General features: G+C 39.5%; 2 protein-coding genes across 8 annotated transcripts in view; both read right to left on the bottom strand.

The window, feature by feature from the left end:
• The window catches only part of LOC140529956 (guanylate-binding protein 7-like), a 433,747-nt gene that overhangs the window by 175,028 nt on the left and 232,027 nt on the right, over positions 1 to 26,692 (bottom strand). The window lies entirely within an intron of this gene.
• LOC140529950 (guanylate-binding protein 1-like) lies at positions 491 to 12,261 on the bottom strand. 2 transcript variants are annotated; one of them, XM_072649000.1, is made up of 12 exons: positions 12,136 to 12,261; positions 9,834 to 9,915; positions 7,890 to 8,017; positions 7,590 to 7,699; positions 7,053 to 7,249; positions 6,288 to 6,530; positions 5,251 to 5,528; positions 4,940 to 4,948; positions 4,466 to 4,672; positions 4,167 to 4,269; positions 3,692 to 3,885; positions 491 to 991 (listed from the first exon to the last, which is right to left on the bottom strand). In XM_072649000.1, the coding sequence occupies exons 1-12, from the start codon at positions 12,226 to 12,228 to the stop codon at positions 866 to 868; spliced, it is 1,770 nt and encodes a 589-aa protein (XP_072505101.1). In that variant the 5' UTR covers positions 12,229 to 12,261; the 3' UTR covers positions 491 to 865. The 2 variants fall into 2 exon arrangements, with proteins under 2 accessions (XP_072505101.1, XP_072505100.1); XM_072648999.1 differs by lacking the exons at positions 4,940 to 4,948; positions 12,136 to 12,261 and having other exon boundaries at positions 4,466 to 4,679; positions 5,249 to 5,528; positions 9,834 to 10,035.

Here is a 26,692-nt window from a genome sequence, read left to right on the forward strand (position 1 = left end):
AGGAATCACTGAGGTAGAGAGAGAAATAGCTTTCTCTTACTTGCTGGGAGTACTAACAAGGGATTCAGGATGACTAAAAGAGCTTTTATTTGTGCACATTGTGATAGTTCCCCTCAAAGAAGGATGAAAAAGTGAATCCAGACCACACTGGACATAGGAAGAGCTACTCTCCCAGCTCTTCCTATGTCCATTTTATGGTAGAAGGAAGTTTGGAGAGTGAGTGGAAGTCTGCCTCCTGGACCCTCTCCTCATTGCCACCAAAGGGTAAAGTGATATTCACAGGAATGGATGAGGTGGGAATGACCATGCCAGGATGGGGCTAGAGAGAGATAGTGTCTGGGTCTGGGCTCTTCCTTGCACCCCCCAACCGACATCACACTGAGAATCAGAGTGGATAGGTAACCAACCTCTTCCCAGCCATCATACTCTCACCTTGAAATAACCCTTCTCACACTCATTTGGAGACCAAACTTTTCACAATTGACCATTATTCATAAGAAATTGTTTTATTTCTGAATATAGTTCTACATGGGATATGCATATAAATACCAAGAGCCCTACTTTAATTGAGAAAAATGGAGAAAAGTTGACAGAGACAGTATAAATTGCAATCAAACACACAAAAAAACAGTCATATACTTTTTCCCTATTTTGAAGTCATCTTTAGGTCTTTAGGGAAGATCACTAGGTTTTTAAATGTGGTACTGGTTACATCTGGACAGAAAACTAAGTAAATCATAACTTCAGCTTTGTAAATCTTGCATTTCAATAGCCCTCACACAACAAGGGTTCCATAAATCACAGGGATCCTGAACTCTCCATCAAGTTATGTTGTGGGTGAACAAGAAGGAGAAGACCCCAGTCTTCAGCATATGACACAGCCACGTCTCCTTTTTTGGGATTCACTCAGTCTGTTCTCCAGAGCCTTGATTTGGTTTTTAAGCTCCTCTGATTCATTTTGGAATCCAAATGTTATTAATTGTTCCTGTTGCTGAAAAGAAAGAAATAGAATTTAAGAGCATGGAATCCAAAAGGACCATGCAGGATTCTGAGAATACTGTTCACCTGATCCAAGTAAGTACATCTTCAAAGCCTCTAAATGACCTGTGGAATGTTTGTCCAAGGGTATGGACAGGAGTAAAAAGGGCTGGAGCAGGGGCCAGAGTGGTAGCTTCTGCCACCAGCTGCTTGGCACAGATGCATAGGATGTATGGAGGTAGCAGAATACAATCAGCTGAAAAGCCAAGTCAGAAGTTCACAGGCTGAACATCCACACCAGCATCTCTAAAAGCTAATGGAAACTGTGGCCTCTGGCAGAAGCAGCTGGTTTGGAACAGATTACAGGCTAGATGTCAGCCCCTTGTGCCTGCCTTCTCCTTCGGGAAGAGGAACTGAGTGTTCTAAATCCAGGGGCAACTGTCTCTGAAGTTGGCTAAAAAATTTTCATAGAAGTACAAGGGATAGAAGTAAAGATTATCTGACACATGAAGAATAAGTCAAATAAAAACCCCAATGCAATTAAGTTCTACAATATTATATATTAACTGTCATTTACATAGTACTTGGAGGTTCGCAAAGTAATGTACTCCCCCCATCCCAGTGAAGTAGGTCATTAAATGAACTGACCATTTTATATATGAGGAACTTAAGACATGGAGGGATTATTAGCCTTATTCAGAGCTATGTAGTCACTGTATACTGTCTGGTTCAGCTCTCAGACCAAGAAAGGAAAGAATAAACCAAAGGGATCATCACCAGAGGTGAGAGAAGAGATACCAAGAGAAAAGAATGTACATAATTAGTTCACTGAAGAAACAGAAGAGCCTCAACGAGGGAAAAAAAGAACAAGGGAAGACAGAAAGGAACAACCAATGAGAATACAGAGTAACAGAAAACTAAAAACATCCAGGGCAGCAGGAAAAAACCTAATGAAGAGGGTGGAACAAAATGAAAAAGATAATGAACAAGGCAATGGAGAGCAAACCTAGATGTTCCCCAATGAAAATCAATATTGACCACAATAGGATAAAGATAATGGAAAAAATATCAAGAAGATCAAGGATTTAACTGGGATTCTAGAGGGTATTGACAAAAATGAAAATTCAACTCCATAATGAAGGTGTATGTGAGTAGAGATTTCCCACAGTAAATCAGGACTGACAACATCCCACAAGTGGAAAAAATTCATGGGATTTCAGCATGAAGAAATCAGAAACTCCAATCTCCAAGATCGACCATTATCAAATTTCAGAATGATAGAGACAAACATCAAATAATCAAGTAAGAAAACTGAAATTAAGATAAAATGATATTACACATTTCCCCAGAGTTCTTAGGTATGTCAAGAAACAACCCCAACAACTACAGTTTGCTTTTTACATACACAGATACATATAATTAAGTTCTGGGAATATTTAACTTCCTGTTGCAATTATTTCCCCTTCAAGAGTAAAGTGTGTATATATGTATATGGATGTAAATGTAGATACTATATATAAAAATATAGTATGAATCAAGTACATATGCTGACACATACACACACATTGACATACATATATATATACACACACACTTCTACAGAAACTTTACTTTTGACAGGAAATAATTACCACGGAAAATTATATATACATTTATTTATATAAACTTTATACATATTATATACTTTGAACAATATAGCGTGTATATATTCTATATAGTTTATAAAGTATGTGTGTATGAATTATGTGTGTATGTATTTTCATCTTGAAGGGAAATAATTGTAGTTGAAAATTAAATATTCCTTGAATTTCGTCATTTTACCTGGATATAGAAAATGACATTCAAAATGCAAAGTGACCTCAAAGAATTTCTTTATCAAAAGCCTAAACTTAAGTAGATCTGGGGAGAGTCTGGTCCAGGGAAACCAAAGATGCTCTAGGGAGAGTTCCTGGTCCATAAACCAATCATTTCTCCACAAAAATAATAGGATACTTTAACCATGTCATTAGATATGCTGTGAATTAGGGCATTTGATCTTTTGTAAGAGAAATAGAAACAATTTAAGATGAGATAAAAATTGTGTTACAATTTTAAAAACATGTTAAGCAAAATAAAAATAAGCTTGTTGATAAAAATATTATTTAAAAATGATGAAGTAATGAAAAGGGATGTAAGGAAAGGAATTGGCAATTCTGAAATAAAAATGTTTATTTCTAACAAAAATGGAGTGATAACCATATAGCAGGAAAGACTGAAACAGTAGCATATGAAATCTAAATTTAATTTATTTCATTAATTGATCAACCTGGAAAAGGTAAGGATCAGCCACAGGGCAAGAGAGAAGCACATGATGGATGTAAGTAGGTACATTACCAATTATGATTTACTCAAGACAATCAGGGTGAAGGATGCTATTAAACAGAGCAGCTTGTTTTGAAAAGATCTATGGCAAGAGTGAGCAGTTACCAGTAGACACTTCACATACTCCACTAGGGTCTTTATCAAGAAAAGTCAAGGAAGGTACCCAGCATGTTGGCTGACTCCTCTATGAAGGATATATAGGAGACCATTGTCAAGAGTAGACTCATGAGAGGGAAAGGCTTAGATTATCTCTGAAGTCCCTTCATGCTCCAAAGTTTTTTGAATCTCGTTTTATACAGCATTTTAAAGATTAGAAACCACGTCTTAGACATGAATTCCTGGATTTACATACCTGGAGTTTCAGAGCTAGGTTATTCTTCTGTTCTTCAATTAACTGTTTCCTTTCTGTTTCCATCTTTTGAGTCAACTGGTTTATATGCTCCCGGTGGCTTCTTTCATTCTGCTCTATAATCTCCAGGGTCTTCTTTTGCATTTCCTCCAACTGCCTTGCAGCAGCCTCTGCAGCCTGAGTTTTCACACGCTCCACTGAGGATAATGAAAAATTGGAGAAAACTAAAGAGAGGTGAAGGATCACTGGTTCCCAGAGCAGCATTTTGCCTTGGTTTCTTATCTCAATTTAAATGACTTAACTTCTTGGTGTTGATCAAAGACATTTTCCAACATACAAGTGTACATACATGCCTACAGACAGGGGAGATGTAGTTAACAAAAAAGAACTCTTTCTTCATATTAACGGCCAAGTCATGTTAAAGTTATCTGCTGAGGGCTTGCCAGATGATCTAGGACCATGTTCATGGATTTCTCACCTTCAATATCCCATTCCTTTGCTGAGAGTGAGTGGTCTGCCTGCAGTATTGCATCAGCAACGCCTTCCTTGGACTTCAAGTATTCTTGCAGAATCTCCTCAGCCTGGCAAAGGGAAGACAATGAATTAGCAAAAGGAAATAAAGCTATTGGGGTAAAAGGTTGGCTGTTCACAGGATGCTGGCCTTGACACTGGGCCATTACATTTAGCATTACTTTGATTCATGTCAGGGCTTGGTAATGACTCCCAAACTTCCCTCCTCACCTCCTCCCTGAATCTACTGCTCATCGGAAGGTTCACCTGTATCCCCTTCCTGGGTTGCTGGTAGTATTTCTGTTTCAACTCCTTGGTCTTCTGCAGAAAGAGACCATAGTCCCCTGGTTTAGAGAAGTCCCCATTCTTCACTGCTTCCTCCAGAGGACTGAAAATATCCTGAAGCAAAGCTCTACACTGTTTTGTTGACTCGTTCTGGTTCTGCTGACAAAAGGCATCACGCTTGGCTTCTAGCTGGCTCTTTAAGCAATATAAAGTAAATGAGGTGTAAAAGGTACAGCTGGGAGAATTTATCAGAAACTTACCAGAATTTCTAGAGATGAATTCTTCAAAAATCCCTTACCCCCTTCCACCTATGTATCTAAGCAGCATCATGCCCTCATTCTAGAAATAATTTTATAAGTTCTCCTGGTGTATCTATCCTAAAAGATCTTAAAGATGATATGAAGAGGACAAATCACTATGGACAATATGTAATTTCCTAAAGCCCCTTTCCCTTACTATCTTTACCTTAGATCACAATCCTCAATTCTTCAAACTCTTTCATGTGCAGTTTTCAATGTCTCAAAATTAATAATATGTGTATTACAATATCATAGTCAACCACCGTCTTTTAGAAAACATTTGCCATGTGATTTTTTACTTAAAGGAGGTGACAAATGGACTTTCAGGATCACATGACTGACTGAAGATTATGACCTTAGACTCTAGTAAGCTGTTGTTCTCAGGAAGAGCCTCCTTTTTCTTTCCAGACCTGCCCTCCTTAATGTAGACCCTTCCTTTCCCATGAATAGGAGTAGCCAAAGTATCGCCAATTCCTTTTGGAATTTCTGGTCCACATCTTTGAAAGAATTCTTGATAAATACTTCAATGGCTTCACTCTCACAGATGGCATGTATATCCAACAACTCCTGAAGGGTTTCTGTATGGAACTGGACTCTTTTTATCATTATCTCTTCATAGTGTGTCAGGGCCCTTTGAACTATAGCTGAGTTCTCCATTTGAGCTAGTGCCAGGACTGCGTTTTCCATACAGGGCATTTCTCCACTGGTGATGGCCTCAACATAGGTCAGAATCAGATTCTCTAGACCTGTAGAGAAAACAAAAATGGAAGAGGTCAGAACCATCAGGAGAATAGTCAGAACCTGTCATGCCAAGTAATGGGTATATACACTTGACTTTTCATTACATCTTAATTCATTTATATCTTAATTCTTGTACCATTGGGAAAGTCTTGGACATAGAGTCTTGAAAGGTTTCAAATTAATCCTTTCATACTCTAACATTTTATGATTCTGTTAAACTTCTAGGAAGTTTTTTGATATGGGAGCAAGATGTGTCCCAAATGGTAATAATGAGAAGCAATGGATAGAATAGATAAAGGTACAGCCTCTTTCCTAAACAGGGTAGCTCTGGCTATTCTCTAGATAACTCCACTTGTCTTCCGTCTTTTGGGCATGGTTAGAATGCATCATGGTAAATAATAGGCATAAACATTTCATTATCTTAACTATTGCATCATTGGTGAAGAATTGGGTATAGTTTAAAGAAGGGTAATTTTCAGGTTAGTCTTTTCTAGCTCTAACTTTTTATAATATTTTAAGGAATTTATTTAGCCTTTTAGAGATTTTCTGACAGAGGAGGAGCAAGGAGGGCACATCATGAGAGACTACGTAAATGAGAGAATATGGACAGGAAACCGGAAAGGCCTTTTTTTATCAAGTCTAGCAGACTATATCTTTATGAGGGGTTCTCCTGTGAGGGTGCTTCCTTCTACATTCCTCTCCTGTTCTCTTAAAGACAGCCAAAGAAAGGTACTGGAAGTGGATAGGAGGGATAAAAGACTCATGGGGCCCATTGACTGTGATGCCTCCCTGGAGAGTTTTCACATTGGAATGCTGGAAGATATAGGAGCAGAAACTTTCCACTTGTTCCACAAATTCAGGTTCCAATTCACTGTCATGAAGTTTCTCGAGCTGAGAAAGCTTCTTTCGTTCTGTTGGTCGATCAAAGATAAAGCATTTCTTCTTGGGGAAGAACTGGCAGATACACTGACGAGGTAGGTTGAACATTCTAACTTCCTCTGGTTTGCCTGAGGGAAGAGAGGAAGGGTCTTGTAATAGACAATAGAGCCTGGACTTCAGAGAGACTCTGTAAAGTGATGCCCCTTTCAAGAACCTATCTTTCTGTGGATATAAGCTTATTAGTGCTAGGTCTTTGCATGTTGACTCTCCCCATTAGAATAGCGACTTCTTGAAGATAGGGACTATTCTCCCACACACCCTTCTTTGTACATCCAGTGCTTAGCACTGTAGTTGGCACAATAAAGATGGATAATAAAACCTTGTTGATGGTAATGATGATGATGATGATGGTGATGATGGTGATGAAAAAAGACAAAGGAATTGTTCCTAAGATAGAAGAGGGATTCAGTTTTTCACTGAAGGCAACAGTCTAGATTCAGCCAAAAAGGAATAACTTTCCTTGTCTTCAAATAGGCAGGGAACCATAACTAGAGAAGTTTGTATTCAGAATATTAAATAATTCCAGGAGGTTTCACCTTCACCCCTGCCCTTACTCCCCACATCACTGCCCAAGTCTCAAGCCCTGGAACCTTTCTTAGGCTTCAATGCGATCTCCAGGTACTCATCAGAGGTGATGGGTTTCCCATTCATTTCCAGCTCCAAGGTGAAATCACGCACAGTCCACACAAAGTCTGGAAAGAATGTGACAAAGTCTGAGGAGTTTTCTGCCTCATCAATGTTGGGGGCAGATTTGCTCTTGATGCGCTCTGATAATTCAGTCACATAGCTAGGAAATTAATTAAGGAAATATGGCAGAAAAAAGTGTCAGCCCTTGTTCCACAATTCCTTCATTTCTCTGAAAACTTTTACTTGCACTTGGCCCTGAGCCAGCTGATTACTTTTTTGCCATGAAACATGACTATTTTCTCTAAAATCTGTGATATGTGTATATGTGTATGTATATATGTGTTTATGTATATACACACAAGACACACACACACACTCTTATACCCGTCATTGGAACATGAGGAACAGAACACGGGCTTCAGAGAGATACTGGGGAAAGTAGTGCCCTGCCCTCCTCCCTTCCCCAACTGTCCTCTTCTCCTAAATCCCAGAAAGGATACTGCAGCTGGTCCATGGCCTGCTGGTTGATGGTGCCCATGCTGTTATAGACTAAGGTGCTGCTCAGTAGCACAGCCAGGGTAAATATCCACGTGTCATTCTTGTTGTCACCCTAGGAATCAGAACACATTTCCTGACGATATTGCATGATACTTTTCCACTCCCATTACCGCTCCTAGACCAGCATACCTGTATACTAGGTGACAATTCAACTCCCTTGGGTTTTTTCAGGTCTAAAAGTTATAATAGTCATGTTATGCTCTCTTTCATAATCAGTCATTAACAGTGTCCTCCATTCTTACCTTCTCCACATCACCTAGGCCTTCTGTATCCAGGAGAACAAGGGTGTGATTTGGTTTCGTGGGATGAGGAACACACCACATCCAGATGCCCTTGGTGTGAGACTGCACTGTGGAGCCAAGGGAGAAGCCTGCAGAAAAGTTTGGAGAGATAAGCATGGAGCAATCTGGGGACTCATATTTGGTGAGTGTCTTGGAAATTAGTACAGCTGTTTAATGTTAATCCTTCACTGCAAGAAAGTTGGCTCTTTTCCCATACACAGTGAAGAGGAGAGGAGATGACATAAAACAGGATCTGTATTTTAGATCTAATTTTTAAATTACCACAAGAGAGATACAGGATAAACTAGTTGCCTGATCACCGCAAGTGGGAACATTTTCTTATATTTCAGAGACCAGTAGAGATACCTAGGAAGTTTTCCCTTATTAACTTCCTCTTCATTCATTCATTTTTCACTCATTAATGCATCCATTTATCCATCCATCTATTCATTCATTTCATTGATTTATTTACTTTCTGCAGGGCACTGTCCTAGAAGCTATGAGTGATACTGTGATAAACAGGACATGGCCTCTTCTTTCAGTAACATCTGTCTTCTTAGGAGATATAAGATATGCATAGAAAACTACATTTAAAAACCAAATATGTCGTAGGCAAGCAAAAAATATGAATAGGAATTCAGGGGAGGGACATTTCATTGCTTGGCTTAAGGGCCTGGGATGTCTTCAGAGAGGAAGAGGCACACCTAAACTGGGCTTTGAAGATTAAGTAGGATTTTAACCTGTGGAAATATGGTCAGGAGGAATAGGAAATAGTGTCAATGAAGGCATACAAACAGGTAATGAATGGTTCAACCAGTTTGGGAATTAGTTCCTTCTCCAGTTTGCCTGAATTCTAGCATATGTGAAAGGGAATAGTGTAAAATATGTCTGAAAACATAGAAGGGAGCCCATGAGTTACTGGATCTTTGACTTAGAGCCAGAAGGGGCTTTTGACATCCTCCAATTTTCTTCTCCCATTTTGTAGATGAAGTCAGAGAGACAAAGTGATGTGTCCAATTTACTTAGCAAATATGAGAATTGAGTCCTAAGCCCAGATTCTTTGACTACTTTTGGTTTTCCCTCAGTACCACACAGTCTTTGTCATAAAGTTTATTAGAATGCTCACATAAAATCACCATCACAGTTATCCTATTTCCAAAGGGTATCTTGAGTTTTCTTCTAAGGTGAAACTAAGTCAGTGTGGTGTAAATTAAAAGGGATAAGGCCAGCATTTGGGAAGACCTGGGTTCACTTCTCAACTCTAATATTTGCTTGATCTGTGATTATGGGCAAGGATCTTATGACTCAGTTTCTTCATATGCAAAATGTTGATAAGGCCTGTAGTACCTACCTCACAGCTTTGTTATCAGGTTCTAATGGAATAAGGTATGGAAAATGCTTTGTAAATTTTAAAGTGGTGTATATATGGATATATAAATAAATATTCATACATGGAAGTTGCATATTTGTACATAAGATATGTAATGGGTACATATATTCTATCATAGGCTCTATTTGATATGAATATTACATAATGTATATATTATATCACACATGCACATCAATGCACAATTGTACAATTTATTACATTATATACATAGAGTATACAGCACATACAACTTATACATGTGCACATTATTATATAAGTACTTATTATGCATGTAAAATACATACACAACATACATGCATGCTTATATGTCAGGTATTGTTAAGGCAAAGTGGAAGAAACCTTCCTTTGGTTTTCCAGATTGCCCCAAGGGGTCTAAGTCAGAGGTCAGAAGGAGACCTTGACTTTCCAGATCTATCCCTTGTTGATGAATAGCAGTCACCAAAATGAATAACGTATATATTAAATGTGCTAAAGGGCTAACCCATGCAAACCATTAAATTACTGACCTCACATACCTGATTTTTTCCCTGCCAGCTTATTCACCAGGTAAGACTTGCCAGTGTGATACGGGCCCACAATAGCCACCACCACCACAGGCTCAGTTATTGACGAAAGAATCTCCAGTGATTTGTGGTTCACTCTCAGTTCTCCTTTGTCATTCTCAATTAGACACACTGGGGCTGGCATCAGGACATCAGAGGCCATGTGGAAAGTGTTTTGTTACCTGCAAATGGAAAGTTAAGCACTGTGATGCCAAATTTTTATTTGTAAATATGGAGCCAGGATGAAGCACCCATAAGACTGCTCTCCTGCCATCATTTGTGACTCCCCATGTCTGTGATAGGAGCCTTCTGTTCCTTTAACATCCAGAGACTTTTATGTTATAATCATTATTAATTTATTTAAGTTTTCTACAATCATTTCCATATATCTTAGATTTTTTTCCTCTTTCCTCCCCCTTTCTCTCCCTCTCTTCCCCATCTCTCCCCAGGACAGAATGCAATCTCATATAAGTTCTACACATACATTCTTATTAAATACAGACTTTGAAGTGATAGCTCAGATAACTTCTTCCAAAACCCCTGGGACGAGGAGCACCCTTAACTTCTAACCTTGATCATCCACCTTGCTTTTAGCCTGGCTGTTGCAGCCACTGTCCTGGGGAACAGTACCTTTGAGATGGGGGAATCTGTCCCTACCACCACCAACAGCTGACCAACAGCCACTTACTGGCATCACTTTTTGGCAGCAGGTAAGTCTCAGAGGCCTGAAAACAACAGTTTACCCTTCATCCTGACTGGCAGTCCTGAATCCAGCCCATTTCAGGCAGCTGTGGTCCAGGGGGACATTAACTCAGGCCTCTATTTGTTCAGTAGCCACAGCAGCAAGTGAGGACTCCCAAAGCAATCCTTTGCAAGCTGGGTTTTAATCAAGAGAAGAGACAATAGAGGAGATATATTATTATCTGGTTTCCTGCTGAACCCCTAGTATCAGGGGGCTTTTCCATGACTTCAAGCTGAACCCTTCTGTGTATTTTCTCCTCATTATAATGAGTTTCTTGAGAATAGGAGCTATCTTGATTTTGTAATGGCATTGTCTGTACTTAGAGCAGTAGATGGCATGCGGTGCTGAATAAATTCATTCCTTTGTTAGTGGAAGAAAGTTAGGGGGAAAGATTCTAAAGGTAAACATGTTGGTATTCTCCAAGGCTCAGTTAGAATGCGCAACAAACTAAGTAAGTTCTAGATACATTTCAGAACATAAGCCACAAGGTTGTGTAGTGCAGAAAGCCCTGACTGGAGCCCTGACCTGGGTTCAAATCTTGCCTCTGTTGTTTGTTACCTGTAAACAATAATAAGTAGGCCTCTCTGGGGCTCAGTTTCCTCAATCATAAAAAGGGGGGGTTGAATTAGATGTCCTCTATGTCCCTTCCAGCTCTGTCTGGATCCCACGAGAACCATTGGTATGATGACAATGTTTCGATCTTGTGATTTGGCTGCTCTGATTAATCACAGAAGTAACTGACAACTACATTCTCAGACTAATGTAATGTAGAGGCGATAATCCTGAGCAGACTCAGGCTAGCAGTAGGTAAGATAGACAGCCATTAGGAGACAAGCAGCCAGGGGACAGCAACCAGGGACAGGACATGTTTCCATTTTTAAAGAAATTCCAACACTTTTAACACTACAACATTTGGCTCTTCCTGTCATGCAGATATTTGTTGTGGGGTAATTTAATTCACAAGTTTTACAGCACACGATCCAAGTCTTTGATGAACGCTCCATCACCTGACTCAGTCTCTCCTGCCTGGAATGCTCCCCTCCTCCTCTCTGCATTTTGGCTTCTCTGTTTTCCTTCAGTTCACAGCTAAACTGAAGTGAGAAACTTTTCTAGCTCCCTTTAGTGCTAGTGCCTTTCCTCTAATGTTTATCTCCAATGTATCTTGCATAGATCTCATTTGCACACAGGTATTTGCATGTTCTCTCCCCCTTGAGACTGTGTGGTCCTTGAGAGCAGGGACTGAATTTTCCTTTCTTTGTTTCCTCAGCACTTAATGGAGTTTCTAACATACAGTAGGCACTTAATAAATGCTTGTTGACCAACTGGAAGGTAACAGTAAACCAGAGGCCAACTTTTAAACCTTCATTAAGTCTTAGACATTTCTTGTAGTAACTCTAATCCTGTGGCACAATGTCCCTGAAATTTAGATTCCAGGTTTCCAGAACTGCACTTACTTTTGTTCTTTCCTGCCACTTTGTCCATCAGCTATGATTTTCCAGTACAATTCATGCCAATGAAGGCTACCACCACCACTGGTTTGGTAATGGAAGTAAGAATCTGTAGGGCTTGCTGGTTTACCATCAACTCTCTATTGCTGTTTTCTACTAGACATATGGGGGCCTCCATGAGCACTGCGGATGCACCTGCAAATTCAGAGGAGCCGCTTATACGTAAACTGAGAAGCAGAATTCACATAATCCTCAGCTGAGACTGCCTAGGTGAGTCAGATATTAGTAACAGAAGAAGGGAGGATGCTCTGTGCTTGAGGAATTCTGTTTTTAGGAAGACAGAACTGTCAATGGCAGATAATGTTGATAATAGTAATGGCAACGATGATAATTACCTTTGTGTAGTGCCTTAAACGTTAAGAAGCACTTTACAAATATTGCCTTGTGATAAGTCTGGGAGTTATGTACAATTACTTTACCCATTCTTACAGATGATGAAACTGGGGCAGTTTCCAGGGTTTAAACACAGACTTCATGACTCCTGGAGCAGCTCTCTATCCGCTGCACCACTGAGCTGTCTTGAGCAGATATCCTGTCAGTTCATTCTTGATTCCTAGGGCTGTCACCTAGGGAAAACATTCCCAGTATTTGAAAATCCCTCCTTGCAGTTTTCTGTCTCGTATAATAATCATATCTCTTTCCATTATGTTGGTCCAGGTTCATAGTTGCCATGGCCGTGAATTGGTGGAAGGGAGGAATAATATGGGGAACTGTCTTGTACAAACACTTTGAGATAAATAGTGTTTTCATTAATCTCTGGTGCCAGTCCCTTCTTAGTCATGCCTGAGTCTCTTCTTAGTCATGCCTGAGTGACTTGAGGATGATTTCTGTCCATCCTTCCCTTCTCCCATTCCACCCTGAAATTTCTCATTACTGCTTCAATTGCTGTTTCCTGCCTCCTGCTCTTGCACTGAATTTGTGGAAACCAAGGAGCACTTTGATTTGACTGTGGCATTGCACTGTCTTTAATCGTTAGCATCATGGAAGAGTGGATAGAGAGTTTGTTTGGGAGTCAAGAGGATACAACCTGAATTTGTGACCCTAGGAAAATCACTTAATCTGCCAATGGCTGCTGGATCTCTCAAAAATTATAAATTGCAGAGCAGTTGTAGGCCTACATTGGTAGAAGAACTTTCATCCCTAGGACATCATTACACCAATGAAACCTTAGGTTCAGACAAACAAAAGTCATTGCTGCAAGGCAGCCCCTTTCCAGATAGGGAACAAGGATCCTAAATTCTGACCTCCTTGCAGAAATCCAGAACCATCCCCTCAGTGGCTGCTCAAACAATGCCTTAGACTCTGGCCACCCTGAATCCCTCCAGGTGAGGGCTCTGGGGTGGTACAGCCCCAGTCACCCACCCAGGATCTGAGCCCTAGTTGAAGTCAACCCTTACAGAAATGGTTGAGCCATAAATAATTTTAGATGCCGTTTTGGGATTCAGGAAATGAGCCCAGGAGTGTGAACAGTCACCCTCTCTGTTTCCCAGTGTCACTAGGGATTCTTTCTGCCTGGTGATTATTTTTTTCCCTGGATTTCTTGTCTAATATAGATAGCCTGGGCATCTTTATTCCTGGGAACATCCCAGAGTTTGGGCCAAGCTAACCTTCACTGTGTCATACCTGGAGAGCAGGCTGCTCCTTATATCAGCTCTGACCTCATAAGGAGACTTTCCCCATTTCTCTTGGATTCAAAATAGCCAGCAACTGGATATTCCAGGTCAGGAGAAGATATGGAAAAGTGATAAGATGTGCCATTTCCTAACAGGGGACTTGTTGAGGCCATGGGGCAAGTTGGATATAGGGCTGAATTTGGAATCAGGAGGAGCTGAGCTTCTATCCTGTCAGACACACATCCCAGCTGCGTGACCATGGACTTAATGTCTCTGCACTTCATGTTCTTCATCTGTGCAATGGGCACAGTAACAAAGTGCCCACTTCACTGGGTTGTTGTGTGGCTTATATGAGATACTTTCTCTAAAGCACTTAGTGAACCAGTAGTGTTACTCCTCTTTGTGCTTTCCTACTTATTCTTTTAGAATTCATCTTGGACAGCTCCTAAGGAATGAGCTCAATCCAATCTTTGTCTCCTGGATCACTGTCTTGTTCCGCTGGTAGTGAGCACTGGCTGACAAGAGATGATCCACTAGAGAAGGAAATGGCAAACCAGCCTAGTGACTTTGCCTCTTACTGGGTTTGAATCCTGAGACACACTTTCAAGCTCCAGGGAAAAGATGCAAGGAAGACAAGAGAAACCCTTACCTGTTTCACGAGGCTTCAAGTTAAATCATTCACAAATGCTCTCACAAGTTTACTCTTTCTCTCAGTTCTTCCCTTATTTGATCTTCCTTTCCGTGTCCTCTCTTTGTGGGCTGTCCAAGTGCTTCTGTTATTTATAGTGGGAAGGAAAGGGTGGGAGTGACAAGAGAAATTGAAACCAAAAGCAGATCTTTCTGTTCCTAACTCCCTAAGCCTAGAATGGGAAACTAAATGTATGCATGGGTGTAGCGTCTGAGAAATGTAGCAAAGGCTTCATCCTTCACCAGATGTGAGAGCTTCAACGAAAGCATTTTCTAAAGCCAACCTCAAAAACAGCCAATATATCCTTTGTACTTCCCGGGATAAACAGAGAACCCAGAGCCTCACAGAACACATTCTTCAAGGAGATGACCTATGTCCCTGATGGTGGGCATTAAAGAAGTGTTAAAATATCAAACCTCTTGTCTATTGGCATTTGTTTTAATGCCATATATACCATACCAAGGGCAGCTATGGGGCACATTGGATAGAGTATCAGCTTGCAATCAGGAAGACTCATTTTCTTGAGTTCAAATCTGGTCATGTCACAGGACTGCTCAAAATATGCCAAAGGCTCTCTATTGCTTCTAGGATCAAATGGAAGTCTCTCTCTAGGCTTCCCCTGCTTTAGACACACTCTTACTTCCTGCCTGGTTCCTTGAGGACAGGGACTCTTGTTTTTGTCTCTGTATCCAGCGCTATGCCAGGTAGTAGCAGTGCCATAGTAGTTGTTTAGTAGATGTAGGTTGAGTGAATGTATGAATGTATGAGTGACCTACTTGTCTATTTTCTGGAAACTCACTGTATCTAGAATCCTACATGATGGAAATTTCCAGCTTCCTTCCTTGACATACCACTGAGGTGCAATGTCCAGCCCTTCCCTCTCAAATGCCTGGCCCTCCTCTGCTTTACAGGGAATACAGGGTGACACACACTGAATGGAGGACCTGGAGGGAGATGGAGAACAGATAGTTAGATAAGAGCTTGACACAAACTGGGCTACAGCTCTTTTTTTCCCTTTTTTTTAAGATTGTAATTTTCTTAGTGAACAAAATTCTGTTTTCTCCTCCTTTCACTTTAGACTGTTAGGAGGCACAGTAGATAAAGCAGAAAATGCTCTGGGCTTGGGAAAGTCAGGAAAGCCAGAGTTCAATCCTGGTCTGATATACTTAGCAGCTTTGAGACCCTGTCCAAGTCACTTCTCCTCTGCTTGCCTCAGTATTTTCATCTGTAAAATGGGTGCAACATTAACATCTACCTCCCAGGATTGTAATGAGGACTAAATGAGATAATATTTGTAAAGTACTTGGCACGGTGCCTGGCACACAGCAGGCCCTTCATAAATGCTCATTTCCTTCCTTCTTTTCTTTCCTCCCATGGGGAAAAAGAGAAAAACAAAACTCCTGTAAGAAACATATAGAGTCAAAGAAGACAAAACCCCACACTGGCCCGGTCAAAATGGGCTACAGTTCTGGAGGGCACCTCTTGTGTGGTCATCTGCTCCATTCCCCCTCCTTCCCTGGATTCAAGATAACCACACCCATGGCCATCTGCCCTGCCTGCTTAGACAAGGAAGGCTCTGGGGAGCCCTCAGAAGGCAAGGAAGTAATCTACCAGAACAGGTTCTATTTGGGTGTGTGGTGGGGGTGGGGTTTCTTTCTGCTGGGTGGTGATTCCTTAAAGAGGAGAGAAATAATGCTATCAGGAGAAAGCCTCAGGGCCATCCCAGTGAAGATCAACATGTCACCCATGAGTGTAGACCATGGTTCTTTGCTTCTGTCTCAAGTATAAGAGATTGTATCTTATGATCTTTTGAATTTCAAAAGGGCAGGATACTGAACCATCAGGTTATCCAGGTACATATAGCACACCATGGGCTTTGCAGCCAGCTTGTCCGGGTTTGAGAGCCCTTGGAGTGAGGAGTGGTCATCAAGACATAGCCCAACAGTAGCTGAGACCAGGGCTCACCTTGTAGTCCTGCCATATTTGGCCATGAACTTGGTAGGCCCAATGCTATATAGAAAGAGTGTGAAGTGTCACCGCATTCTTCAAAGGTGGAGGTGGTAGAAGGGTGATTGTGACCCTGCAATATTGGAGGTGCGTGGGAAATATTTACATTTCAGTTTCTGCCTTATCTTTGATACAAATGTCCCTTTCTCAAATCAACTTATAAAATGGGCTAGATGGAACTGGAGTGCTGCTAGTCAGTGGTGGCTAGCAGTGGAGGGACCACATCAGAATGGCTGAGGGGACCCCTAGTATCCTGAGGGGGAGATGCAACTGGCTTTGTTCTGGGAGGGTGAGGCTAGTCTTTTTCCTTGAAAAAGAAGGGAAAAAAGCAGTTCCACAAAACTGATTAATAGAAGAACAACATCTGATAGTATCAGGCTTTAGTTCATAGCTAGTATCAGATTCAGTGTACATTACTGCCATGAGAGATCCAGATAAGAATAGCCATAGCCAGGTCTGGAAGTAATACCTTCGAGACTGCTTGTGCTACCTACATACTACTTGGGGGATGGATTGGGTGAGGGACAGGGCAATATCCCAGTATTTAAGATCCATGTTTTTTTTTGAGGTTTTCTATCTTGTGTAGTATTCCTCTCTTATGGATTCATATTTAATTATTCTGTATTTGTTTCTTCTCTGGCTCTTTATAGCAGAAGTTCTTCTTTTAATATTTTGGGTGCTGTTGGTGAAGGAGTCAGGTGAAACCTTGGAATCCCTTCTCAGTATAATATGTTGAAAGGCATCAAATAAAATACATAGGGTTAGAAAGGAAACTGACTGTATTGAAATCTAGTTATCAAAATATTTATTGAAAAAGTTCAGTTATTCTAGGTGAAAACCTCTATTTCATGGAATACTGTAGTTATTCTATATCTGCTCCAATTTCCTTTTTTTTCTGAGTTTTGTAATTGCAGAGGGCTGTAGAAGTCAACTCTGTGGTTTTTGAATGTCCTTGATTGAGGTTTCTGGTTGTGCCTTGAGTCAGGATGACCTCAGTTCAAATATAACTTCAGATATTTACTAGTTGTGTAACCCTGGGCAAGTCAGTTAATCTATGTGTGCCTCAGTTTATTCCACTGTAAAATGGCATAACCTTTTACTTTTAGAGTTAGTCTTTTTTCCCTTACAGATGGCTCTAATTGTGAGAGTCTTTCCTTGTAGGAAATAGATAATCGTTTTCCCTGGTGCTTCTACTCACTGTTCCTAGATCTTGCCCTCTCAGCTGAGAAGCCCGATGGTTATTTGTTGGTTAGGCTGTATAGGGATTCCTCTTCAGATGCAGAGAGGACTAGATGCTGCTGGCATTCCTTCGAATTCTAAAATTCTATGATTCCGGGCTATTTTAGAGAGGGACCTCTTTTTTAGTTATGCGTTAAGATCAGGTGACCTTTGCAGTCCCAACCAACTCTATGATTCTATGCTCCTGCTGTAGCATAAGAGGAGTCTTCTAGGGAAACAACTGAGGTAGAGATGTCAGCAAGGAGAAAAGCTGTGCTTTGTTCCCCCACAACACTCTGAGAGGTGGAAGGAAAGCTGAGAATGAAGCCTTGCTTTTCAAGTCCAGGAAAACTCGAGTTCAAATTGTATTTCAGATACTTTTGAAAGACACATCACCACTTTCTGCCTCAACTTCCTCACCTGTAAAATGGGGATAATATTACCTACCTCCCAGAGTTCTTTTGAGAATCCAATGAGATAACATATGGTAAGTGCTTTACAAACTTTGAAGTAGCCATATAGCTATAGAAATGCTAGTTTTTTATTATTATCCTCATCATCATCACCATCACCACCTCCAAAATACAGACCCCATATTAATGGATAATGTTCATGGCATGTAGAAGGGTTGCGTCTTGGCCTTTACTAATGCACTTACTTGACTCTTGCCCTGCCAGCTTGTTCATCGGCCAGGACTTGCCAGGGCAGCAGAGACCCACAGTCACCACCACTACCATAGGCTGGAGAATTGTAGCAAGCACTGGCATTGTTTCTTGCTTCACTGTCAATTGCTCCTTATTGTCCTCAATTAGGCAGATTGGGGTTGGAAGTCAGAGATCAGTGGCCATGTTTGGTGTGTTATCTCAAAAAATTATTTGTTTGGTCTCCTGGGGCCACTGAGAGCCTATATTATCTTCCCATGTCATGTAACTAGCAGGTGTTGATGAAGGCCTTCAATCCAGGCCTTCCTGACTCTAAGGCTGACTCTCTATCTTTGACCACCTGCTGCCTCTCCAAGCACAGTATACAATTCCAAGTACTGAAGCATTGCAACCAGGCACAAGATCACTCTCTCATTACTTGTGCTTTTCCCCATGGTCTATGATAACAGCATCTTGCCTCTCTGTTTAGAACTTTGCTGCTCTTATCAAAATAAACACCCAAACATTTGAGAGTAAACAGTCTCCACCTCTTCAAATTCACAATCCAATCTTTAAGAGTAGTCAGTGACAGTGTTCTCTGTATTTCTGTGACTCTGAATTATTTGGCTCATACTTTATTTCAACTCCTTTTTTTTTCAGTTGACAAGAATTTATTTTCTTTCCTCTCGTTTTCCACCAATTGACAAAAAGAAACAAATGTCCCATCAAGCAAAAGAAATTTTCATTGCCCATATCCCCAAATGTGTGTTTCATTATGCATATTTGTTCTGATGAGGGCTGTAGAGATAGGAGTCTAGGTAACCCAAGGCTGGAGGTCCTTGCATGGGCCACCTGGAGAAGAATTCATGGACTCAACCATTCTTGAGGTCGAGGTGGTAAAGATTTATTATGCTTTTCAGTGGTCAGGAATTACACCTTAGAGGGGTACAGGTAAAGTTTATATAGGGTATTCTAGAGTAAGACATGTGCCAAATATGCTAACTAGGTGATTCAGGGAGTGGTTAATTCTTTAAAAAATATGTATTTTTGGTATCTACTGCACGGGATTTTCACCTAGATTTCATCAGAAAATAGCCCAAGGGAGATCTACATGGAGCTGTGGTTTTAGACATGAAACGTCATTAAGTCAACTAACAGTCAGGACTGACTAAGGAATACCAGGCTGCTCTCATAAAGATCTTATTGAACAAGGTAAATGTAAGGGAGTATACATATGTCTAAGTCTAGGATATATATGAATAGTCTGAGTAGTAAATGTTGTCATGACCCAGTACACAGACAACTCAGTCAGTACACACCTGGTTCAGACTAAAAAGTTCCATAGGTACAGCTGATTACTGTATCAGGAAGAGAGATAGCACTTGTTGCTAGGGCAGCCTCTGTCCTTGCACTGGGGAGCAACTGCTTGAGATAGTATTTTGAGGATAGGAAGAAATGTGTTTTCTAAAGAGAAATGTGGTTTTAGAATTGGGGTCCAAGTAATTGCACATAAGCATTTCATCAGATCCATCACCTCTATAACAGGATGTGGATAGTATTCTTCATTATTTGTCTTAGAATCATGGTTTATCAGTGTGTTAATCAAAGTTCTTAAGTCTTTTAAAGGTTTGCATTTTTCTAGTTTTCTTCTTATAAACTGACCTCCTGATTTCCTTTATTTTTCTTTGCATCACTTGACAGAATACTGTCTCTGAAACCATAATTTCTTACCTCACAGTAATATTTTGTTATACTCATAGACCATAAATTCTTCAACTGTCCGCAATTGATGGGCACTCCTTTAAGTCTCCAGTTCTTTGTCATTACAATAAGCGTTGCTACAAATATTTCTTTACATATGGGTCCTTTTCCTCTTTCTTTGATTTCTTTGGGGTATAGACCTAGCAGTGGTATTGTTGGGTCAAATGGTACACATTTCATTAACGTTTTGAGGCATAATTCCACATTGCTTTCCAGAAATGGCTGGACCTAGTCACAGCTCCCCCAACAGTGCATTAATATGCCTATTTTCCTGTAGCCTCTCAAACATTTGTCATTTTGCTGTTTTATCAATTTGCAAATCTGATATTTGCAAGGCAGAACCTGAGATTTGCTTTAATTTGCATTTCTCTAATTATTAGTGAGTGGGAGCATTTTTTCCTTTGGTTTTTGGTAGCTCGGTTTTCATCCCTCAAGAACTTTGTTTATATTCTTTGATCAGTTGTCAATTGGAAAGTGGTTCTTATTTTTATAAATTTGAATTAGCTTCTTATATTTCTTAGAAATGAGGCTTTTATTAGAGAAACCTTGGGTAGGGGCCATTGAGCTCCCTAAGAGGAGTGAATTAGCAAATGAGTCAGGTCAATGTTGTCTCTGAGCTGATCTACAGTAGGAATAAGCTTGTGAATGGCCACTTGACTTCCAGCCTAGGCAAACTAGTGAGACCCAGCCTCAAAAGGAAAGAAAAAGGGAAAAGAAAAAGACTCCCTGTAGTAGTATAAGAATACCTGCTGCACTACTCAGGACGAGAAGCCTGAGCATTCATAAGTGAGAGAAGGCCTCTGAGGAAATGCCCCATGCTTCTCTGTACTCACCACTGTCATCATTTTTTACAGAACAGTAACATTTTCAGGTCAAAGTTTGTTTATTCACTCCTCAGTTATGAGGTGTTTACTTTGTTTCCAGTCCTTTGCTACTACAAAAATACTACATTTTAATATGTATAAGCTATTTAAATGTGTTATTTTATTTGAGCCTCAACACCCCCCCTCCCCACAATGTAGTATAAAATTATTATCTCTATTTTTCCATGTAAGAGTTGGAAAGTCCCCAAGGGGCAGCCATCTAGTCAAATCTAGACATGACAAGAATTCCCATCATAACATAGCTGACTGATATACATCAGGTCTCAGCCTAAAGACCTCAAAGGAGGGGACACCCCATATCTCCATGAAGCCTATTCCCCTTTTGGATGGCTTTGATTGTTATATTAGAAAGCTGCTCCTGACATCAAGTCAAAATTTTTCTTTTTGTGACTTATAGTCATTATTCCTACTTGTCTCTTCCTGGGCATTCTGAGCAAGTGTCATCTGTCTTCCTCATGGGCCGCTCCTCAGGCTTTTGTTTATATCCAAAAGTGGGTTCAGTTTCCTTGGAATGGCTTATCTCAGTTGTTACATTTTCATTGTAAGCATTTATATCTTAGAATCAGGGCTGAATTTATTGTTTTGTTTATTGTCTAGACTTAAGAAACTGATGAAGAAAATTCTTGACAGTGCACGTTAAACTTAAAAATATGTGGCACACACATCCCCGCCACCCCCCCGAGTCGTTGTTAAACGTTTGTCAGCATACGACTGAGATAGCTGCCCTATGTTCTCTTTCTCCTGAGTGAGAAGGGAGCGGGGTCCTCCCCTAGTCCCTGCCCCAGGCAGTGGCAGCAGCAATGTCCATTTTTGGAGACCTCAGCCTAAAGACCCTGGGGTAATTGAATTGCTGATCTGGTCTCAGGCTTGAGTGATGGTCCTGGTGTGAGAAGGGGTACTTGGCTGGTGGAGTGTTGGTGGATCTAGAGAGGAAACTGTACTCGCAGAACCTGGGCAGAAAAGCTTGTGATAACTCCCAGAGCAGAGCACAGGCCAAGAGGGGAGTCCTTGATTGTGCCACCTTGGAGGAGCTGAGAACCTACAGATCCCCAGAGTATACCCTTGTCTTGAAAAACGACTCAAAATCAAGTAACTGCCTGTGGAAATACCCCAAAAAGGGAAAAAAATAAGACTACAGAGGACTACATTCTTGATGAACAGGTATTTTCTTCCATCCTTTCAGATGAGGAAGAACAATGTATACCATCAGAAGAAAACAGAAAAGTCAAGGCTTCTGCATCCAAAACCTCCAAAATAAATATGCAGTGTTCTAAGACCATGAAAGAGCTCAAAAGAAATTTTGAAAACCAAGTAAGAGAGGTGGAGGAAAAATTGGGAAGAAAGATGAAAGTGATTCAAGAAAATCATAAAAAGTGAGTCAACAGCTTGCTAAGGGACATCCAAAAAATGCTGAAGAAAATAATACCTTTAAAAATAGGCTAACTCAATTGGAAAAAGAGGTTCAAAAAGCCAATGAGGAGAAGAATGCTTTAACCAAACCAAAAGCATAAAAAATGGAAGATAATGTGAATATATCATTGGAAAAACAACTGACCTGGAAAATAGATCCAGGAGAGACAATTTAAAGATTATGGTACTACCTAAAAGTCATGATCAAAAAAAGAGCCCTGACATAATCTTTCATGAAATTATCAAGGAAAATTTTCCTGATATTCTAGATCCAGAGGGCAAAATAAATGTTGAAAGAATCCACCAATCGCCTCTTGAAAGAGATTCAGAAATAGAAATTCCTAGGAACATTGTAGCCAAATTCCAGAGTTCCCATGTCAAGGAGAAAATATTGCAAGCAGGTAGAAAGAAACATTTTAAGTATTGTGGAAACACAATCTGGATAACACAAGATCTAGCATCATCCACCTTAAGGGGACTGAAGGGCATGGAATATGATATTCCAGAAATCAAAGGAACTAGGATTAAAACCAAGAATCATCTATCCAGCAAAACTAAGTATAATACTTCAGGGGAAAACAGTCTTTCAATAAAATAGAGGACTTTCAAGCATTCTTGATGAAAAGACCAGAGTTGAAAAGAAAATTTGACTTTCAAGCACAAGAATCAAGAGATGCATGAAAAGGTAAACAAGAAAGAGAAATCATAATGGACTTATTAAAGTTGAATCATTTACATTCCTACATAAAAAGATCATATTTGTAACTCTTGAAACTTTTCTCAGTATCGGGGTAGTTGGTGAGATTACACACATCAACACACACACACATACACACACATATATATATATATATAGATAGATAGATATAGATATATAGAGGGAGAGAGAGATACAGAGACAGAGACAGAGAGACAGAGAGCACTGGGTGAATTGAATAGGAAGGGATCATATCTAAAAAATAAAATCAAGGAGTAAGAGAGGAATATATTGGGAGGAGAAAGGGAGATGTGGAATGGGGCAAATTATCTCTTATAAAGGAAGCAAGAAAAAGCTTTTTCAATTGAAGGGAAAAGTGGGGAGGTGAGGAGAGAAAAAGTGAAGGTTACTTTCATCACATTTGGCTGAAGGAAGGAATAACATGCACACTCAAATTGGTATGAAAACCTGTCTTACACTACAGGAAAGTAGGGGAGAAGGAGATAAGAAGGGTGGCGGGGATGATGGAAGGGAGGGCAAATGGGAGGAGGGAGCCATTAAAAGTAAACACTCTTGGGGAGAGACAAGGTCAAAAGAGAGAATAGAAGAAATGGGCGTGGGATAGGATGGAGGGAAATATAGTTAGTCTTACACAACATCACTGTTATGGAAGTCATTTGCAAAACTACACATATATAACCTATGTTGAATTGCTTGCCTTCTCAGTGGGGACGAGTGGGGAGGGAGGAAGGAAAAGAAGTTGAAAGTCAAAGTTTTAGGAACAAATGTTGAGAATTGTTTTTGCGTACTACTGGGAAATAAGAAATAAAAAATACAGGTAATGGGGTATAAAATTTATCTTGCTCTATAGGACAAGAAAGAAGATGGGGATAAGGAAAGGGAGGGCTGTTAGAAGGGAGGGCAGATTGGTGGAAGGGGTAATCAGAATGTTTGGCATTTTGGGGTGGGAGGAGGGTAGATAGGGGGAGAAAAGTTGGAAATGAATGTTGAAAACTCAAAATAAATAAATAAATATAAAAAACAAAATACAGTGGAATGATTAATCAAGCAGTCATCCATCTGACATCTGTCCTGTGTGGGAGAAGTCTACTCTAATGCCCTATTCTTGATCTCATCCTGCTACTGATAAAGAGCAAAAGGCCTTGTTTACCTGCTGGAGACCATTGGGTAAGTGTCTTAGTACCCTCTGGAGCTAATCAGTCTTTAAAGAGTCAAAAAAACCTGAGCTCCACAGTTAAACCTTCTCTGCCCCAAAGATGACTGAGAGAGTATAGGAAGTTGCCTGAGCTCTCCCCAGTTTCCCTCAAAACAACATTAAATCAAGCCTCTAAAGGAAATCTGGAACAATAGAATCCACAAAAAAAGAGAGTGAAATAATTTTCCAGCCTAAGATAACTTAGAAGGACCTGTAATAATGGGCCATGGAAAGATAGAGGAAAAATTAATGAGGAACTAAACAATCTGACCTTAAAGAATGAGTGGGTTAAATAACAAATCATAGCTACATTTGGTGATTTTTTTCAAAAGGAATGACAACAATGAGGCAACATCCCAAAATTTATGGGAATAAGCTAAGCAGTACATAGGGGAAATTTTTTTTATCTCTGAAGGCTTAGATGAATAAAATAAAGAAAAACATATTCATAAATTGGGCATGCAATTGAAAAATCTTGAAAAAGAACATATTAAAAATCCCCAGAAAGCACCAGATGAGAAATTCTGAAAATCAAAGGAGTGATTAGTAAAATTGAAAGTAAGAAAATTACTGATCTAATAAAACTAAGAGCTGTTTTTTGAACAAATCAGTAAAATAGATCAACCTTTTGCTAAGTTGATTAGAAAAAGAAAGAGGAAAACCAAATTACCAGTGTCAGAAAAGAGTGATTTTATCATCAGTTAAGATGAAATTAAAACAATAATTACAAGCTATTTTGCCTAATTGTATGCCAATAAATCTGACAATCTAAGTGAAGTAGATGAATTTTCAAAAATATAAACTTCCCAAATTAACAGCATTAAATACTTAAATATCCACAAGTTAGAAAAAGATAATTGAACCAAGTCAACAATGAGATCCTTAAGAAAAAAAATCTCCAGGAACAGATGGATTTACAAGTGAATTCTACCAAAATTTAAAGAACAATTAATTCCAAAACTATACATACTATTCTGAAAAACAGGCAAAGAAGGAGTCTTACCAGTTTCCATTTAGGTAACAAATATGATGCTGTTACCTAAATCAGGAAGACCCAAAGCAGAGAAAGAAAATTATGGACCAATTTCCCTAACGAATATTGGTGCAATAATGTTAAATAAAATGTTAGCAAGGACATCACAGAAATTTATCATGAGCATAATGCACTGTGACCAGGTGGAATTTATAGAAGGAATGCAGGGATGGTTGAATATTAAGAAAACTATTACCATAATTGACTACATCAACAACAAAGCCAAAAGGAATCATGCAATTATCTTAGTAGATGGAGAAAAAAAGTTTTTGACAAAATACAGCACCCATTCCTGTTAAAAATAGGAATAAGTGGAGCTTTCCTTAAAATGCTAAGTAGCATCTATAAAGCCATCAGTACCCCTTATCTGTAATGGGGACAAGTTAGAAACCTTCCAAATAAGATCAGGGGTGAAACAAAGATGCCGTTTATCACCCCTGTTATTGAATATTGTACTAGAAATGTTAATTTTAGCAATAAGAGCAGAAAAAAATCAAAGAATTAGACTAGACAAAGAAGAAACAAAACTATCCCACGTTGCAGATGATATGATGATATACTTAGAGAATCCTGGAGAATCAAGTCAAAAATTACTTGAAATAATAAGCAAATTTAGCAAAGTTTCAGGACATAAAATAAACCTACAGAAATCACTGGCATTCTATGTATTAGTATCAAAGCCCAACAGCAAGAGCTAGAAAGAGGAATTCTATTTAAGATTACTGTAGACATTTTGAAATATTTGGAAGTTTACCTGGCAAAAGAAATCCAGGAACTATATGAACAAAAGACTTTTCACACAAATAAAGTCAGATATTTTGAAAATTATCAGTTGCACATGGGTAGCTGGAGCTAATATAATAAAAATGACAACTTCATATACATTAATTTACTTATTCAATGCCATACAAATCAAATTATCAAAAATTGTTTTCTAGAGCTAGAAAAAATAATAACAAAATTTATCTGAAAGAACCAAAGAACCAGAGTATCAAGGGAATTTATGAAAAGAAATTCAAAGGAAGGTGGCCTAGCTATACTGAATCTTAAATTGTATTCTAAAGCAGCACTCATCAAAACTACTTGGCACTATCTAAGAAATAGAGTGGTATATCAGGGGAATAGTTTAAGCATGCAAGACCCAATATTCAACGACTATAATAATCTACTGTTTGATAAATCTAAAGACTAGGTTCTGGGATAGCAACTCAGTATTTAGCAAAAACTGCTGGAAGAACTGGAAAATAGTATGGCAGATACTAGGCACATACACTGAGATAAAGTCAAAATGAATACATGATGTAGCTATAAAGGCTGATATTATAAGAAAGCTAGGAGACTTAACAATAGTTTACCTGTCAGATCTATGGAGTAGGGAAGAATTTATGGCCAAACAAGAGACAGACTACATTAT

Source organism: Notamacropus eugenii, chromosome 2, assembly GCF_028372415.1.
Source record: "Notamacropus eugenii isolate mMacEug1 chromosome 2, mMacEug1.pri_v2, whole genome shotgun sequence".
Taxonomy (NCBI): domain Eukaryota; kingdom Metazoa; phylum Chordata; class Mammalia; order Diprotodontia; family Macropodidae; genus Notamacropus; species Notamacropus eugenii.